This window comes from Hyla sarda, chromosome 2 (assembly GCF_029499605.1).
Source record: "Hyla sarda isolate aHylSar1 chromosome 2, aHylSar1.hap1, whole genome shotgun sequence".
Lineage (NCBI taxonomy): Eukaryota > Metazoa > Chordata > Amphibia > Anura > Hylidae > Hyla > Hyla sarda.
The window spans coordinates 373,970,843-373,991,261 of record NC_079190.1 but is presented as its reverse complement, the minus strand read 5'-3'; the positions used below and the strand labels follow the sequence as shown (position 1 = coordinate 373,991,261).

Sequence of the window (20,419 nt, the reverse complement as noted above, 5' to 3'; positions counted from 1 at the left end):
GTGAGGCTGGACACATTTCTGGAGATATTATTTAGAAAGTTAAAATCTGATAATGATCCAGGTGCCTGCAAAATATCTGAAGGAGAGATTCTTGTAGATGAGAGGATGTATGACAGACGCCAGTGATATATCTGCTAACCTTGCAGCTTATTAATCATCAATCTGAATGGGAAAATGGGAAAGAAGAATACAAAGTATCTGGTTTATCTGCCATATGATTTAATCAGTACTCAGCATTAATAGCTTAGCTATTCTATTTCTTCATAGTCATGTAATGGCAGGATAGATAAACAATGAGATGTTTTTGTGAGGAAATAAGATTGTAAGCCCCATCGGGGGGGAAGACTGAGGTAAATAGTGATAATCTGGACAGAGCTGGAGAATATGTTGGTGCCATATAGGCAACAGAAAATAAGCCCTTTAAAGAAAGTTTTTCATCACTTTTATGCCACCTGAACGACAATACATTGAGGGGATCCCCGGTAGCTTTTGCTTGCCCTGCCTGCCTTGAGTGATAGATCTCACCCTATACCAAAACAGGTAGAGATCTATCAAAAAAGGCTGATGGTGCTGGGAGAAGGCTCCAGAGACTGCCCAGATAACTTATGGAGTAGGCAGCATGAACATGGTCACAGGTTGGCATTGGCATTGTACTCTTTCCTCTAGTAAAGCTAGCTATAGACATTTTATAGATATGTCCTAAATATAAAATACCCCCCATCAAGGGGTATTCCAGCATGTTGCTGGGGCTGAGTTAAAATAGAAAAAAAACTATACTTACCTACCCCACTGTCCCCTCTATTCTCCTGCAGCTCCTGTTCAGTTCCATCCAGTCCCCCAATCTCCTGTCTTCTTTCAAGACGAGTGCTCAGTGTAGGACCTGCCGAGTCAGCAAATCACTGGCTGCAGCGGTGTCCCATCTCGGCTGGCCTGCCAGGAGACCGGGGGACCAACGGAGACCGAGGCAGATCAACAAGGACCGGGTAGCTTAATATAGGTATTTTTTTTATTTTAAAGGAGAACTGTATTGCAATATAATTTTATCCCCTATGCAAAGGATAGGGGATAAGTTATAAAGCGCGAGGGGTCTGACCGCTGGGGCCCCACATGATCTCCTGTACAGGGCCATGGCAGTCTGCCGTGTCATCCCAAGCAGGAAGCCATGGCAGACATGCCCCCTCCATGTATCTATATGAGATACATGAAGTGGGCGTGTCGGCTGCTGCATCATGCGGGACAAAATGCCCCCTTCCAGCATACTGCCACGGACCCCTTGCGATCTTTAACTTATCCCTTATCCTTCGGATAGGGAATAAGTTATTTTGCACTACAGTTTTCATTTAAATTAGCCCCCCACATATAAAAAAAAAAAAAAAAAAAAAAAATACCAGAATACCCAATTAACATGAGTAGTCTGCTGGGTTTAATGTGCATGCCCATTTTATTGAGGAGCAAAGAAAAAGAAAGAAGAACAATCGCAAAGAAATAGAGTTTTATTCTTTTTTTTTTTTTATCTGTTTTAATCTTTCACTTACTAACAGTGTCACAAAGTTGTGAGAATCCATATAAATCTAAAGGCAACAATATTACTATTAATACTCTTCTTGTCCTGGAATGTTTTTAGACCACGCACATCTTTTAGGCAGCTTTATTTACAGATTGTGTCATTTTATAAGCTCCTGTAAAGGAAATCATTTTGTAATACTGCAGAAAATCAAATCTGCAAACCTTTATTACTCAACAAGCTAAAATGTTCTCAATCACCTAATCTGTTCACTTGCTAGAGAATCCTCATGTAATGACAAATGTAGCCATTTAAGCAGATTTTAGAAGAATTTGTGTGTTAAAATACTGGTGCCACTTGAAAGACTGAAGATAGAGATAAGTAAACCTTCTGAGATTTAGTTTGGGGACTCATTTGGTAAACCTGATGCAGATTTGTTTCAGATTTAGATCCTTTCTTTGGATTTGGGAGTGTCCCAATTGTCCACTTAAAGTATGTATAGGAACAGGGACTCCTGTCAAAGGCAGGAGTCCTTACTTCTGTACAGCAGTGCCTAAACTCTGAGGCACATTAAATTGTCAGGTGAGGCACAGGGTCTCTGCACTGATAATAGCAGCCGTTTATTATGAGTCCAGTCTCCAGGTTTAGAATGGGTGAAGGACCTTCACCTAGGTAGGTGGCAGTACAGTTCATTGTTGAGAGTTCAGGGGAACTATTAAAATGGAGCAGAGGTGGGAGCTTCTGAGCCTCTACCTCCAGCCTCTGCATGACCTCTTCCACATGTATGCATGTGAGGATTTCCCAAATTGGGGGCTACTCACTACTAAAGATGAGCGAACCGAACCCGTAGAACCAACCAGAGTTCTGTCAGACATTAGCTAAAAGTTTGATTCATCTAGAACTTGAACTTTGAGTAGTTTGGTTCAGCAGAACCTGCGAAAAAACCAACAGCCACATATCAAAGCAACTATAAAAACCCTATGCACATAGCTTAAACAGCCCTTCCTAGAATGCTAATCCTGTTGTTAACACTGAGCTTAAAAATCCACTGCTTTTATTGATACCCCTTATATTGACAGGCATCTAAATAAAAAATGTTGTTCCACTTGGAAAAAGCCATTGCTTCTTTCAATTCCTCAATGTACATATAAACATTGTAAGGCATTTGCCTCCAAAAATAAATGTATAATTTTAGGGCATTCATTTTAAAAAGCATAAATAATTTTCTAGTGCAGTAGGTTTTTATTTAATTTGTTAGTTGCATCAGGGTATCATCCATTTCTTCATAGGCATACATGTTAATGCAACTTTGAAATGAAAGGAAATCTGTCACCAGTGTCATCCGAACTAACCTGTAATTACAGGCTTCTAATGCAGGTGACACTGGTGATAATCATACTTACCTATCCTCGATCTGTGACCCCATTCGCCCCTTTATCTTACTTATTTGAGCAGCAGGCTTGGTGCACCAGTGATGCTCCTGGAGCAACAAGCCTGCTGTCCGAATTAGGAGGATAACAGGCAAACAGGGCCATAGATCGAGAATAGATACATATCATTATCATCGGTGTCACCCGCACTACCAGCCTGTACAAACAGGTTAGTGCGGGTGACACAGATGACAGATTCCATTTAACTTTACCTTTATCTTAGAAGTACTTATATAAATTCATTGGTGACTTATCAGTGTTCATACAAGGCTTTCATGGCTCTTAGACAGTGGTATACACACAATTTTGCGCTATTGGTAAAGTAAAGGTTAAGACAGATATTGGGTCTGGAAATAGGAAAGTGATTTTAAAGAGAATGTGGGAGACTGATTTTGCTATAGGAAAAGGAAGATAAGAAAAGCAAGTCAGGGTAAGAAGGGGTAACAAAAATGTTAAGTTTGTTACAGAGGCAGGATTGACAACAGTACTGCTGCACTGGGGTATTGGTTTCTCATCAGTGTTGGTATGTCACTGATGGAGACATATTTATTGCTGCACTGTGGTGTTGGTTTGTTGTTGGTAAAGTATTTATTGCTGTACTGTGGTGTTGGTTTGTTGCTGGTAAAGTATTTATTGCTGCACTGTGGTGTTGGTTTGTTGCTGGTAAAGTATTTATTGCTGTACTGTGGTGTTGGTTTGTTGCTGGTAAAGTATTTATTGCTGTACTGTGGTGTTGGTTCAACACTGGTGGAGAAGTATTTATTATTGCACTGTGGTGTTGGTTTTTCGCTGGTAAAGAGGTATTTATTGCTGCAATGTGGTGCTGGTTTGTCACTGGTGAAGAGGTATTTAGCTATACATTGAAGTGTTAGTTTGGTATTGTTAGAGAATGTTATGTTTACTCTGTGGTTGTATTTGGTTGGAGCTGTTTGGAGTAATAGGTACTATGTGTGTGTTGGTAAGGCCACAGCATCAACATAGATTGGGTGGTGAGGCCCAAGTGCAAAATGTTTGAGAGCCCTGTTGTACAGTATATTGTGTGTAGAATGTCTGGCCCAGTGAATGGAAGCATTGAGGCCTACCTTCAGGCTGCTCATTGATCAGAAACATGGGGGGAGGGGGACAAATCTAAAATGAATCACAAAATGTTTAGCTTCTAAAAATTACAAATTCTACATGAAGTTCACACCAAATCCTATTTATGCTGAATTAATTAATTCCTCTCTAGTTGTAGATAACAAGTAGATCTATTAAACATGGCTCTGGATACTATGGAATCATTTTAGATTGGCCAAGAAACAAATACAGCTTCAGAGAAGTAAAATGAAGGTAGCTTGGCACCCTGACAACTCTGAGCTATAAGCTGGTTTTATTTAAGAACCTAACATGCAGCAATATTCAAACAGTTTTACCAGATTTTAACATATTTACAGGGATTGTGTTATTAATAGCATATTCCCAATATAAGCCATCAATATCTGATTGGTAAGGTTCTGATCCCCTTCATTGATTACTTAGGCACAGTTGGTTGTGACTGTGCCTAGTACAGCAGCTCACCATAGCTCATGTCTATTTAAGTAATTAGGACTAAGCAGAATACCAGTCATAGCCATTGACAAGAATATGGCACTGTGGTGACCCACGGGTGTATGGCAGGACCACGGGTGTAGTGGTGTGAGTGGCAGAATCAGATGGTATTAACCCCGGGGGCAAGATGTTGTTAACCCCTAGTGTTCATGATGCCAGTGTGGTTTTAGGGTTCCGAAACACCACATGCCCGATTTCTCCGCTATCACAGTTGCTGGTAGTGAAATAAGAGTCCACAACCAGTTATGGTCAAATGGAGGCTTTACTAAGTATGAGACAGTTGGAATTATCTTCACAGCTAAAGCCAGATTTCCCAGAGAGGTGGCCAGGACCCAGAAGGACCTTGCAGCTTGCTGGACCAATATACTTGTAACTAACTTGATTTGAGCCTGGACTTGACTTGACTATATGCAGGACTTGACTAGTTTCAGTAACAGCAGACATTGACTTGTGACTTACTGGAATGACTGTAACTTTTGGGGTCTTCCAGATGCTGATCACTTGCACTGAGATCTCTGGTGGTTGCTGTGCTCAGCAAAGACTTGATGGTTGCAGCAGCAGAGCTGGTAGCAAAGAGACAGAATTGTAATGGCCGCCCCTTTATATATTGGGGAGCTGGACTAAAGCCCATTGGTCAAGCTGGGAGTCATAGGTTAAGCTGGTGCTCTCTGGGAGAACATGTGACAACAAATCATGTGACTGCATAACATAACATGTGACAGACTTACACAGGTCCTTGAGACCTTCCACTGGTCCTTTGTACTACCTACACATAAAGATAAAGTCTAGGCATTAAAATGATGTACACAACATTATGGAACAACAGAGGGAGACCATGCAGGGGAGCCCCCAGGTCACTGAGGGTCTCAACCTGACAGGGCCTAAGGGTAGCACAGGACCATGTCCTGTACTGGGACATCACAGCACTATGCATGGGTTAACTACAAAGAAGACATGGTGCCTGCTGGAGCGCTGCTGCTACTGCATTAAAATGGCTGGCAGGGGTGCCAGGGGTGATTCCCCCATCAGGACTTCAATATTTCAGTCCAAAAAACCCTGTAAATACAGTTGACTTAATGACATAAAACACACCATCTGTTCTAAGCTCAATCCTTGTTGTAGCCAAATACCATGTAATTTATTTTATATATATTTTTTTCTTTACATCTTCAACCTAGATTAGAAATCTCTAAATGTTGCCTAAATTGTTTCTAAATAGCCATTTAGCCATGTAACATTTGGCAGTGACTGTAGAGTCTGTAGAACCTTCACATCCTTACTGATGAAAGGCCATGATTATTACATCACAACGGGCACTTCCGAATGAGACATTGTGGAAAGAAGCTTATCAGGAGGTGTAGAGTAAGTGTAAGGAAAATGCTCTGCCAGTCAAAGTCTTGCTGTCCCTTTCTTTTCATTTATCTCTTAAGCCTCAGAAAGTAACATTAATGTAATAGCCGAAGGTTTCGCAACTACTGTCTCAACCAAGAAGAAAAGAAACTTCTCCCTCTTTCTAGGCTCAGCTCACTGATGCAGCTGCCAAATGTTATTTTCTTGTTCCTTGTGGCCCATCAGAAATGTGGCTTGTTTCTGTCAACTACAATGAGTTTAAGGAGTGTAAATCAAATCTCCTAAGATCTCCTGCTGGCTTCGCTACCCTAGTTATGAGCAATGACTTAGAAAAAATGTTATCATCATTGATGTTCAAAGTTTATCCTTTACTCTAGAGTGGAAGCAGTAATATTTAGAGCTTCAGCTGTTGCTGAACTAAATCACTCATGATGCTCAACCAGCAGTCTCTAGTGTCAAGGGTTGCCGGCGCATATAAAGCGTTACAGTCTGTGGTGCATCAGGAAAGAGTCAATGGAGAAACCGTGTAATATGTATTTTTTCCCCTAAGCTCATACACCATTTAATTTGAGATAACCTAGTTGCAACATATCGTAATTTAATAATAATATTTTAACCCCTTAAGGACTCAGCCCGTTTGGGCCTTAAAGGGGTATTCCAGGAAAAAACTTTTTTATTTATATCAACTGGCTCCAGAATGTTAAACAGATTTGTAAATTACTTCTATTAAAAAATCTTAATCCTTTCAGTACTTATGAGCTTCTGAAGTTAAGGTTGCTCTTTTCTGTCTTCTGTCCTCTCTGATGACACCTGTCTCGGGAAACGCCCAGTTTAGAAGAGGTTTGCTATGGGGATTTGCTTCTAAACTGGGCGTTTCACAAGATAGGTGTCATCAGAGAGGACTTAGACAGAAAAGAACAACCTTAACTTCAGAAGCTCATAAGTACTGAAAGGATTAAGTTGATATATAAATAAAAAAGTTTTTTCTTGGAATACCCCTTTAAGGACTCAGACAATTAAATTTTTACGTTTTCGTTTTTTCCTCCTCGCCTTCTAAAAATCATAACTCTTTTATATTTTCATCCACAGACTAGTATGAGGGCTTGTTTTTTGTGCGACCAGTTATCCTTTTTAATGACATCAGTCATTTTACCATAAAATTTATGGCGCAACCAAAAAAATACTATTTGTGTGGGAAATTGATAAGATTTAGCAAATTTTGAAAGGTTTTGTTTTCATGCTGTACACTTTACGATAAAATAGACATGTTTTCTTTATTCTGTGGGTCAATACAATTAAAATGATACCCATGATTACATACTTTTCTATTATTGTACCGCTTAATAAAAATCGCAAACTTTTTAACCAAATTAGCGCGTTTAAAATGCCTCTATTTTGCTGACCTATAACTTTTTATTTTTTCCGTATAAGCGGCGGTATGAGGACTAATTTTTTGCACCGTGATCTGTACTTTTTTTTTATATAACATTTGCATATCTAAAGCTTTTAATATATTTGTTATCAATTTTATTTGGAATAAAATGTTATAAAGAAGAAGTACTTTTCTTTTTTGAATTTCTTTTCAGTCTGACCACAGTGCTCTCAGCTGACTTCTCTGTCCATATCAGGGTAGGAGCAAATCAAATCCCCATAGCAAACCTCTCCTGCTCTGGACCGTTCCTGACATGAACAGAGGTGTCAGCAGAGAGAACTGTGGTCAGACAGAAAATAAATTAAAAAAGAAAAGAACTTCTTCTGTAGTATACAGCAGCTGATAAGGACTGGAAAAGGATTAAGATTTTTAAATATAAGTCATTTACAAACCTTACAAACCTTTAAAGGGGTAGTCCACTGTTAGACATCTTATCCCCTATCCAAAGTATAGAGGATAAGATGTCTGATCACGGGGGGCCTGCCGCTGGGGACCCCCACGATCCCCCCTGCAGCAGCCCGATACCTCAGCAGCCCAGAGCTAAGTTTCCTCTCAGGCTGATGATGGGCGGTGCAGGGGATAGGGTATTGTGACGTCAATACAAGTCCCCTCAATACAAGTCTATGGGAGGGGGCATGATGCCCCTTCCATAGACTTGCATTGAGGGGGACAGATGTGATGTCACAAGGGAGCGGGGCTGTGACGTCACGATGCCCCGTCCCCTGCACCACCCGTTATCAGCATCAGAAAAAACTTAGCTCCGGGCTGCTGCAGGGGGGATCGTGGGGGGTCCCCAGCGGTGGGCCCCCCGCAATCAGACATCTTATCCCCTATCCTTTGGATAGGCCATAAGATGTCTAACAGGGGACTACCCTTTAAGCACATTTAGTAGACATCCTCAGATCAGATAGAAAAATTTGTGACCTTTGGGCCATTGTCTTAATGCTTTTACCCAGCTTCTCTTAAAGGGGTATTCCGGCACTAAGACATCTTATCCCCTATCCAAAGGATAGGGGATAAGATACCTGATCGCAGGGGTCTCGCTGGTGTGGATCCCAGTGATCTTTCACACAGCATCCCGTTACCATCAGCCCCCGGAGCATGTTCACTCCGGGTCTGATGACTGCCGATGACCGGGCCAAAGTATTGTAACATCACGGCTCCGCCCCGTGTGACGTCACCCTCTGCCCCCTCAATGCAAGCCTATGTGAGAGGGCGTGACAGCTATCGGCAGTCATCAGACCCGGAACGAATATGCTCCAGGGACTGATGATAACCGGGTGCTGCGTGAAAGATCACGGGGGCCCCAGCGGCGAGACCCCGTGATCATGGATCTTATCCCCTATCCTTTGGATAGGGGATAAGATGTCTTAGCGCCGGAGTACCCCTTTAAAGTCATGGGCAACTGCCCTTCGATTGTCAGTGATCAATAGGCATCGAAACCATGAAGCAACAAGCTAAAAAAGCCAAAGCTAAGAAAGACAAGAGTCTAAGTAGCAGAGTCTAAACATTGCTGGTAATTGAGATGATAACTACATCCATCATTTGACTATTAATTTTAATACATGTCATCCCATGTAGGCAATGCTACATTTCTCCAGTTCACAATACATTTTTTTTTTTTTAAGTTTCAGCTGTGAGAGGTTGGAGATATGCCACATTAAAAATCCTATCACTGACATGAACAAATACACCTTGCTTTAAAGCCCGAAAAAGCAGCCTTTCGTTATCTGTGGTTCTCTTGTTCTGGATGAAATGAATAGCCTCTTTGCAGCCTACAGACACAGGAGCCCTCTATGAGCTATACAAAAGCTGGAGCCATTTTCTCCACTGCATTTATGTTGAAAAATCTCCCTCTACGCTTTCACAGTTTCACAGAAAGGGTATTGAGTTGGACGTAGGGAGGGGACCCAGTCACCCCGGGCATGATGCCGTCTTTTATTTGCAACAAGAGGTGAAAGGTTCCCTCAAGCACAAAGAGCTCTTTTTTGCTTGGACAATTTTATCCCTGTGAGGAACAGATATGCTAACAGTCTCGGCAAAGCAAACTTGAAAAGAAAACATTACCCAGTCCAAATCATTTAAAATAAGCTTTAGATTTACTGATGAAGACAGATGCGTACACATCCACAGCTGATTAATCGAACTTTTCCTCTCTTTTAAAACGTCAATGTTTACAGCTGTGTTTTTTTTTGCCTTTTTCCCTTACAGAATAGAAATAGAGATTTCAATTACGTGATTGAAAAAAATAAAATAAAACCCCCAGTAGCCAAGCTTCTTTTAATACATTTATAATGATCAAAGGAAAACGGTCATCCTGTTCACCCACAATAAACCCAATACATTGGGTTACAGTGTGGGTGAATAGGAGACTGATGAGGGGTCAATGAGTTAAATACATGCCTGTAGTCCGGAGCTGTGTCCCTCCAAAGATCCTCTTCTATATCTGCTGAATTGCGCAGAGGAGGCGGGCCCGCCGGGTGAATTTGAATATACATTGGCATTGGTCACGTGAGGGCTGAGTAGGCACAATCGCTCACGTGACCAGCGCTGATGAATATTCAAATTCACATGGCGGGCCCGCCTCCTGTGTACAATGCAGTGGGGATAGAAGAGGATCTTGGGAGGGACACGGCTCCAAACTACAGGTACATATTTAACTCATTGACCCCTCATTGGTCTCCTGCTCACCCACACTGTAACCCAGTGTATTGAGTTTAGTGTGGGTGAACAGGATGACCGTTTTCCTTTAATCATGGGTAAAAAGAGGCTTGGGGGGTGGTATTTATCATACCCTGCACCAGTGCATAGCAGCAAAATTCACAAAATCTTTGCTCAAACTAAAAAATTTTGGTAAAAATTTTTTTACACACGCAAAGGCGAGCTTGTGTGCAATATTTCCACATTGTGTTAAAACAGGGAATGCGGGGGGGTACAAAGGCAACAAGCAACAAAGGCAAGGAGCTCCGTTTCGCACTTAGCAAGTGCTTCCTCCGGCCATGGCCAGAGGAAGCACTTGCTAAGTGCAAAACGGAGCTTGTTGCCTTTGCCCCCCCCCCTTCTTTTCCCCTCTCCCCCTTGACATATGTGAGTATATAGGATGGAATAAAAGCTTGAAGATGGACATTGGTGAGTTGCCAGCTTTTCCTTTCTTCTAGTGAACACATCTACTATTGCATACTGTTTCTAGCCAGAGCACCGCCACCACCTAATTGCAAGAACCACCCCAGCCCAAGTATTAGGTCTCCGGAGTCACCGCAGTGCCGAACGAGCTCTATTATTGCCTTTCTAAAAACATTTTTATCGCTTCTGGAATCCTTCTTGAATTAAAGATTTAGTGAAACAAAAGACCATCTTTAAACAGTGTAAAGTAAATTGTAACATTGCTAACCAGCCTTTTATTCTCTAATACAGGTTTTGTAAAATATTATAAGTAAAATAATATTTATGTTACTGTCTCTGGCACAGAAAAAGCTGAAAGAATAGGCTGTAACCTTTTTCAAGAAGATCTGAAAATGCATTAATCTATTTAGACATTCTTTTATACTTTTAATGTTCTAAGTTTTCTTTTCTTTTTCACATATTTCTATCATTTACATAAAAACAGGTGTGACCTACACTTTTTCGTTCAGTCATGTAAAGAGATCATTATTATTTAATCAGCTCCTCACATGCTACTAGCAGTCATTTTTAAGAAAGAGTTGCCTCTCATTGTATGGGATAAGACAACATTTTACATGCTCTTCTACAAAATATGAAACAATTTACATAAACATATAATTTGTGTTGAGCTGCGCTAATCATATAATAGATGTACAGTAGGTTTTTGACTAATTTAAAGGGGTACTCCATTGGAAAACATCTTTTTAAATCAACTGGTGCCAGAAAGTTAAACAGATGTGTAAATTACTTATATTTAAAAATCTTAATCCTTCCAGTACTTATCAGCTGCTGTATGCTCCACAGGAAGTTATTTTCCTTTTGAATTTCCTTTCTTTCTGAACACAGTGCTCTCTGCTGAGACCTCTGTCTATGTCAGGAACTGTCTAGAGTAGGAACAAATTCCCATAGCAAACCTATCCTGCTCTGGAAAGTTCCTGACATGGACAGAGGTGTCAGCAGAGAGCACTGTTTTCCGACTGGAAAAAACTACTCAATTCCTCTAGAGCATACAGCAGCTGATAAGTACTGGAAGAATTAAGAGTTTTAAATAAGTAATTTACAAATCTGTTTAACTTTCTGGCATCAGTTGATTAAAAAAAATAATAATAATGTTCCAGCGGAGTACCCCTTTAAGGACACTAAATATTTTTCACATTAAAGTGTCAAAAACTGTATTACAATACCTTCACGCAGCTTAAAAAGGATTCATAGGAAAAACGACATGCATCCACATAGGATGGAAGAGTAGTCTGTTAGTAGAAGTCCTTTAGAGGTACCATAAATAGTGTACCACATTTTCAGTCCTTTTTTTTTTTACAAAAGTATTTAGGTAGAGTTGGTAAACAGTGTTACTAGAATTAGGCCCAAACATATAACAAGGATAAGCAAGCTTAGGACCAATCAAAATAAAAAATATGATCCATATAATAAAGATATCAGTGCCTGAAAATTATCTTATATGGTCCCAAGTAGTATTCTTATGAATCCCAGGCACTCACAATTTGGTGACTAAAGTGTGAAAAATATTATTACAATACAGCATACACTACAAAAAGGGATTCAGATGACAAATTACAGACTTCTAATTAGTTCCATTCATGGCATAAAATGACCCCATTGGGTAATATTGTATAAACATTATAAAATCTATCAGATGAGTACCTCTATATGGCTTATATAGGGGTACTCACCTTGGAGAGTTATAGGAAAGCCACAACTCCTCTAGTAGTATTTCACAGTAGGGTCCTTAGGCTGCAGCACAATCCTAAAGGTAGTGGATTCCCTTGACAGCGCTATGTCACGCTCCATGTACCAGTGCAGTAAAACGAAATAATCCAAAAAGCCAAATCTGCCCATATGAATCTTGAGTCTCATGACAGAATGAAGTGAAGGTAAAGTTTATTTGGCGCTAATGGTTGTATTTTCGCAGAGATTGTTCACTTCGACATACTGCTCTCTCTGCTTACTGAAGTCTCTTGCTAGCCCAGAAGACACTTTATGCCAAGGGATATCGCTGCTTCTGGGCCTGTGTGAGATTTCAGTGAAAAGAAGGAGATGAGCGGTGACGTTGGGTGTTAATCATGCCTTAGTGGGAGTGATTACAGCCCAGAGCACAATGACTACCTTAAGATGTCACACAACCCGATGACTACTTGGGCCTCATTACCATAAGGCACGGGACATATTTAAAACCACTTGTCCTCACTATTGGGGGCACCTGATTAGGACATCAGGACATCAGGATAAGCTTATTTTACTATATATAACATGTTACCACCAGTTATATACGGTAAAATCTGGTTTTCTTTAAAAGAGAAACAGGGAGTAATTCTAAAATAGCTACTGTTTGCTCCGGTTCATGTAGATGGTTCCCTTACAGAAAACCCTGATGTGACAAACATAAGCTTAATAGGGCAGAGTAATAGGGTTAATCAACCCCTTCACACACACACACACACACACACACACACACACATATATATATATATATATATATATCCTTCTCTTGTATGTCAATGAGTATAAAGTATTGGTTCTACAGATTAGTGAAAACTTAAAATAATAATTTAATTTAACATTTTTGTTTCAGATACAGTGGAATACTTCCAGCATTTAAAGAACCCACGAATATGGAGCAGACCTTTGAAACCATTGAAGAGAATTTACAAAGGCGGTGCATTACATAGCTAAAATGTGGTCATGTTCAATAGGAACTTTGAATGGACATGAGTTACATTTTCTGAAGGATATTATTTAATAACATTATACTTGAAACAATTGGGGGGGACCGTATCCCCCATTTTGTTTCCTTTTTTTTATTTTATTTTTTTATACTTTAGTTTTTTAGTGAGGGCATGGCCAAACCTTTTTTTAGTTTACAGAAATTTCTAAGGCGGGCTCAGTTTTTTCTCTTCTTTCTCACCATTGCTTACTTAATGGCTGGAAGTCTGCTACTTTTACAAAGGTCTTACCTGGTGATCCAGCAAAACAACCGAGGAACATCTAATGTACAGGGTTCTGCGATTGATGGTTTGATGCCTCTTGATAGATACTTGGAGCAAAGGATGTTTCGGTCTTCATACTGGAATTCACAAGGATTAGTGGGTAGAAATATTCAAGAGAAACCAGAGACAAATGCTTTACTTGACCAGCCGCTTTGGCTGATTTCACGAAACTCAGAGTTAAGGCAGTTGAGAAGAAGATGGTTTCATAACTTTGTAAGTGATCGACAACCTAGTCAGGGTGTAATATCAAAACTACAGAAGCAAACAAATGTTAATAAAGGTAAGTCTATTTTTAATTGTATATTAGCCTTTCTCTTCCACTGTGTCAGGCATGCTGTAACGCATGCTCACTGTATAGGAGCATTAGCTAAGGCCAGTGATGTGGTAGAAAGTGGAAACTCGAATTGTCTTATCCTATTCAAACCCCCTAAACACGGTCATCCTTCAGTTACCACTGCTACAATGTAAAATATATCTCTTATAATTTATGAAGCTTCTCTTCATGGCTTGTAGAGTAGATGACTAAACCTGCATGACCAGCCATCGATTGTTCCACCTTACCCCCATCAGCTGAGCATGAGATGTTCTTCTTTATTCATGAAAGATAAGAAAGCACAGGATAAATGTATGATGTGATGTCAGATAAACATCCTGCCATGGGATTTTACTGGTCTGCTTCCAAGTTTCTAGTTTGCCTTTTTTTATTCTGTAAGAATGTCTTGTGGCTATTTTCCAAATTCAGCTGTATTGTTTCCGGATACACAACTGCTTGCTTTCTTTAATTCTTTGCTACTTTAAAAATAACAATACAGATGCTGTACTTTTTTTTATTGGTGATAATCAATGTGATCAATCTAGAAATCTAAGCTGACTACTCTGCTGAAGAGTTATACACTGCTCAAGAAAATAAAGGGAACACTAAGATAACACATCCTAGATCTGAAGGAATGAACTAATGGTATAAAATACTTTCGTATTTACATAGCTGAATGTGCTGACAACAAAATCACACAAAAATGATCAATGGAAATCTAATTTATCAACTCATGGAGATCTGGATATGGAGTCACACTCAAAATCAAAGTGGAAAGCCACACTACAGGCTGATCCAACTTTGATGTAATGTCCTTAAAACAAGTCAAAATGAGGCTCTGTAGCGTGTGTGGCCTCCACGTGCCCGAATGACCTTCCTACAATGCCTGAGCATGCTCCTGATGAGGTGGCGGATGGTCTCCTGAGGGAGGTCCTCCCAGACCTGGACTAAAGCATCCGCCAACTCCTGGACAGTCTGTGGTGCAATGTGGTGTTGGTGGATTGAGCGAGACATGATGTCCCAGATGTGCTCAATCGGATTCAGGTCTGGGAACAGTCAGGCCAGTCCATAGCAACAATGCCTTCCTCTTGCAGGAACTGCTGACACACTCCAGCCACATGAGGTCTAGCATTGCCTTGCATCAGGAGGAACCCAGGGCCAACCACACCAGCATATGGTCTCACAAGGGGTCTGAGGATCTCATCTCAGTAACTAATGGCAGTCAGGCTACATCTGGCAAGCACATGGAGGGCTGTGCGGCCCCCAAAGAAATGCCACCCCACACCATTACTGACCCACTGCCAAATCAGTCATGCTGGAGGATGTTGCAGGCAGCAGAACATTCTCCATGGTGTCTCCAGACTCTGTCACGTCTGCCACATGTGCTCACTGTGAACCTGCTTTCATCTGAGAAGAGCACCTGCATGGTTTTGGGCTGTAAGCACAACCTCCACCTAAGGACATCGGGCCCTCATACCACCCTCATGGAGTCTGTTTCTGACCATTTGAGTGGACACATGCACATTTGTAGTCTGCTGGAGGTCATTTTGCAGGGCTCTGGCAATGCTCCTCCTGCTCCTCCTTGCACAAAGGGAAAGGTAGCTGTCCTGCTGCTGGGTTGTTGCCCTCCTACGGCCTCCTCCACGTCTCCTGATGTACTGGCCTGTCTCCTGGTAGCGCCTCCATGCACAGACACAACAAACCTTGCCACAGCTCACATTGATGTGCCATCCTGGATTAGCTGCACTACCTGAGCAACTTGTGTGGGTTGTAGACTCCATCTCATGCTACCACTAGAGTGAAAGCACTGCCAGCATTAAAAAGTGACCAAAACATCAGCCAGGAAGCATAGGAACTGTTAAGTGGTCTGTGGTCACCATCTGCAGAACCACGCCTTTATTGGGGATGTCTTACTAATTTCCTATAATTTACACCTGTTGTTTATTCCATTTGCACAACAGCATGTGAAATTGATTGTCAACCTGTGTTGCTTCCTGAGTGGACAGTGTGATTTCACAGAAGTGTGATTGACCTGGAGTTACATTGTGTTGTTTAAGTATTCCCTTTATTTTTTTGAGCAGTGTATAATCTTGTTTGGGTCCTTATTTGTGATAATATACATTTAATGGTTTGTGTACATGATCAACTATGTGCACAAGCCATATTTTTAGTGTTAAAGTTGTACTCCGGTTGAATTTTTTTTTTAATCGACTGGTGCCAGAAAGTTAAACAGATTTGTAAATTACTTCTTTTTAGTTTAGAATACCATGCCACCCACATTCGTGACAAGGTCCATCCTATCTTCAGCACTACAGTATTTCTATGACTCCTGCACACAGCAACACTAAGCATAAGCTGTAAAGGAAAAAACATCAGTTCTGTTTAAGATCCATCGACAAGTGAACAATCTACTCATAGTAGATGTTATATTTGTTTGTTATTTTATTATAGTCATCCAACAAAACCGTTAGTAACTTATAAATGTGTGTTAAGCAAAGTTTTTTTTTTTGTTTTTTTTTAATAAGGTTTCTATTATGCTTTTCTGTCCATTTTGTGGTAAAGCAATATAATTTTCTTCTATTGTATTCAATATATAATGTGCATGTCATGGTAGGTAGGGTACATTACTTGGATGATCTACCCTAAGCAGCAGCCCACACTAACTGCATAGGGAATTAAAGAGGAGGGTCAGTCAAGCCAGGTCAATACCACATGGATACATAAATCAGTACAAGGATAGAGAAAATTTGAAAAACAGCCCAAAGGATCAGAACAACAAGCAGTGGTTAAACCAAGAGAGACAGGATCGGGCTTAAAAGGTAGAGTCAGATCATTAGCAGGGTCAACTCCAGGTATGAGTACAAAAAACAGGCAAAACAGTGTTATGGATAGAAACCATCATCACAGGCATCTGTGGCCACACACCTCTTTAAATTAAGCCTGATAAATCCAGTGTCCCTGCTCTCTGATTGGGTGGCCTGCCTGTCCCCTGTTCAAAGGAGCAGCACCATGCTCGGCAGGGCTGTTGCCAAGTAATCCAGGAATGCTCCCGACAGTTCCGCACAGAACCCCAAAGCTCAGGAGGAGCAAGGAAAGGAAAGTTTCTGACAGTGCAGTTTAAAATAATTATATACATTTTGAATGGCACCAAGAGGAAGAACTAAAAGTGTATTGTAATAGTCCATTGCCACAATTCTATGTCGAATCAATAGCATGGGTCACAAAAGTTTATATACCCTCATGGATTTAGGCTGTCCTAGAAGTTCAGTAGAAAGAAAGAGATACACCAGGCACTACTGTGGCTTCTAATCGCTAAGTAGCTGACTGTGTCTGTCAGCTGATCTCCAGTATAGTCCTATTCAGTGGTGCTCTCTCCAACAGTAACAATTCCAATAGCAACCAAAGAAAGAAAGAAGAGGATCACTCACCATCAGGACTGTCTTAAAATCTTTATTCCATGTGCATCATGAACAGAGCTTGGTGCGGTATTAGTGACTTCCGGGCCTGAAGAAATGCATATACTTCTTGAAACGGCACCGTCTCCTTGAACTGTGTCCTCTATGCCTCATGCCCTGCTGCTAATACCGCACCAAGTCCTGTTCATGATGCACATGGAATAAAGATTTGAACACAGTCTTGATGGTGAGTGAGCCTTGTCCTTCTTTCTTTGGTTGCTGCTGTCCTAGAAGTGATAATGGGCTGAATGTATCACAAATGTCTCAGAGATAAAGAAGAATTGGCTTTGATGTTCTTCCAATGTGTATTTATAGATAAAGAGATAGGGGGAGATTTATCAAACGATTTAGACTGGTTTTTCCGGTCTAAATTTGTCGCACAGAAAGTCACAGTCTAAATATGTGCGACTTTTCTGCGACTTTTGCTGTAGAGGATTTTTAGAACATGATGCATGCAAGTCTATTTTAGACGGAAATGCACTGGAAAATGCATTGGTGCTGAATTTATCAAGTGCGACTTTTGTGCGACAAGTCGCATCTGCCCAAAATACGCTGAAATGTCAGACCATGTTGGAGCAGGTCTAAATGCAGTTTAAGCTGTAGACCCTGAAGTCTGAGCACAGAATTTATCAAGGGCTGTGAGACCTTTGATAAATTAGGAGCACAATAGACAGGAGACTACCACATACGCTGGTCTATAAGCATACCCACAATAGACTAGATTAGTAAATGTCCCCCATAGACTCATTCAGGTTTATAAGACGATCTGAATTGGCCTTTTAGCCATCAAAACCTGTCAACATTTCTCACACCCTTATACTTGCACATTTTTCCTGTTTCCAAAACATCATAACCAGTTCACTTGTTGCCTTATATACTTTCACAGAATAATTAATATCATTCACCAGTCAATAGTATTAGTATAGATGACTGTACAGTTGATCTCTGCCTTTTTCAGATCTTGCTTAGAAAAGTGTTTTGGAATATTAAAATTTTTGGAAGTCTATTTTTTTGTCTGTGGAGCTCTGTGTTTTGTTCCTGTGTATACTGAATGAAATCTGGTTAGTCCATAGTACATTCTGTTTTTCTTTCATACACAATATCTACAACCAGTAACAGTTTTATGTGAACCATTGGGTGTAATAGAAAGACAGATTGTAAAACAGTTATCAGTTTATATCAATTTAAGCACCATTTATTTTTTAAAGCAGCACTGCTATGGTCCATTTGATATATTTGTTAAAAAGACATTTATGCAATATTCAGTTTGTTAAAGTGGTGTTTCAATGCTCTGCTGGGTATATTGTTAGATAAATTTTGTCTTTTCTGCTAAGGGAATTGAATGTGTTGCCTTGTATGATTTTTGTAAGCATTCGTTCATTCTGTGATACTTGCTGTCTCTTGCTTGATTTTGTTGAGGAAATTCCAAATTTTCCTTTTTTCCAAGATTTATGTACATTTAAATAGATCTGATGTTTTTTTTTTTTACAGCCCCTACTTGCCGGTTTTCCTTGTGGTTTGCTAGTTTCTGTACAATCTTAATAATAATTGAGATCAAAGATGATCAATGATAAAATTATCATTTATTACCAATTTTAATGCTCGGGTGGTCATTTTTGTGGACTGTGTGCTCCTGTACAAGCTTCTGTATGTAGAATTATCACCATATTGTAAGTTAATATTAAAGAGGTAATCTGCAGAATCATATTGCTTTTTGTTTTGAGAGTTTTAGTTTAAGTGTACTTCCTTGATGTATTTCCTGGCTAAACAGTTGTTCAGTACAACAATTCCCAGAATGCATTGATTTTCTTCAGCTCTTCATTCCTTGCCAACTCCCCTCTTACAGCACTCCTGCCCACCCAAAACATCTCATTTCATCAGAGACTATGACACAATTAGTGAGGTTGCGCACCTGCTGTATGCAATTCACCTGCTCCTCTTTCTGTGGCATCATTCATCACAAGGCGACATGCTATGAACACACCTCACTCTCCCTAAATGTCACAATCAATATTTGTATATGACAAAGAGATGGTGATGTTGCTGTATGGGCTTGTCAGAGGTGGGGATATCACTCAGGCACACCCACTGAGACAGCAGTATGATACATTTTGTCTTCGAAGAGAGGGAAAGCTGACAAAAGAGAGGGAAAGCTGATGCAGCAAGACTTGGCACCCGCCAGGGTAGTGTGACCCAGGGTGGACAGTATACTCCACACCTCCATAAATATGCGAATGTGTAAAGGGTTTTTGCTATTTTTTACTAGTTTGTTTTTCTTAATTTTATATAAATATCATAGTCTGTTATTTATATTTGTGATATTTTGGGGGTAGATTGGACTTCCCTTTAGTTGCAAATATGGCCCTGAAAGTTAGTCTTCCAACCATATTAACCATCTTACAAGTTCAAAATTGTACAAAGCTTAGGAAAGCTCCCATGGAAATCAAAAGGCCATCTTTATGCCTTTGATTCCACAAGGCGATATATTTATATACTGGGGGATAATACTACAAAGGTATAATGCCTGAATGCTTCTATATTACAGTGCTAAACAAAGGGCACCATACAGTTGGAATTTTACTTACTCCATTTCCTATCTGATAGGGCTCATGCACTTGGGTCTGCTGTGTTCATATGATTTTAAGTGAAACACTGGTGTAGTTGAAGTACGCTAAAACCTCAGCCAGAGACATCTCGATCAATAGTAGCCATAAGATGCCTTATTAGAGGTACAGTTTTACATTAGCATGAGTGCTATTTACTGCAGTTGGTGTCTAGCCTGCTAGAACAGGCATTGTACAAAATGTGCCATTTGGAAACATAAGAGTGTCTACGAATAAGTGTGGCTTGGTCTGGGTTCTGTATATACTGTTAATGGATGCTCAAGTCCAGATAGTTTTAAAAGCCCATTTGCTAAAAATATTTAATGATGTTTTTGTTCAGACCTGCACACAGGTCTGGAGGCATTCATCACACATATGAACATGGTATGATATATTTTGCTGGAGCAACTTCATGGAAAAACTTCCTTTGAGCCCTTAAGAGTCCTCTCCATGGTGCACAGCTATTTCTCATGCTCTCCATTTCTCGGGGCAGGACCAAAGCTGGATTGTTGGCCAGACAGGCACTTCCTTTCCCTTAAATGCCTTATCATTCACGGCACAGGATGCATTACTCCTTA

The 20,419-nt window shown here is 40.3% G+C and overlaps 1 protein-coding gene across 2 annotated transcripts in view; it reads left to right on the top strand.

Annotated features, from left to right (window-relative positions):
- Nucleotides 1-20,419, top strand: part of WSCD1 (WSC domain containing 1) — a 249,912-nt gene that overhangs the window by 67,666 nt on the left and 161,827 nt on the right. The window contains exon 2 of one of the 2 annotated variants that reach the window (XM_056558435.1): nucleotides 13,056-13,750. The exons of the other annotated variant lie outside the window; for it this stretch is intronic. Within the exon in view, the coding sequence (XP_056414410.1) occupies nucleotides 13,321-13,750 (430 nt within the window). The 5' untranslated portion in view covers nucleotides 13,056-13,320. The remainder of the gene's footprint in view (nucleotides 1-13,055; nucleotides 13,751-20,419) is intronic. 2 annotated transcript variants of the gene reach the window in all.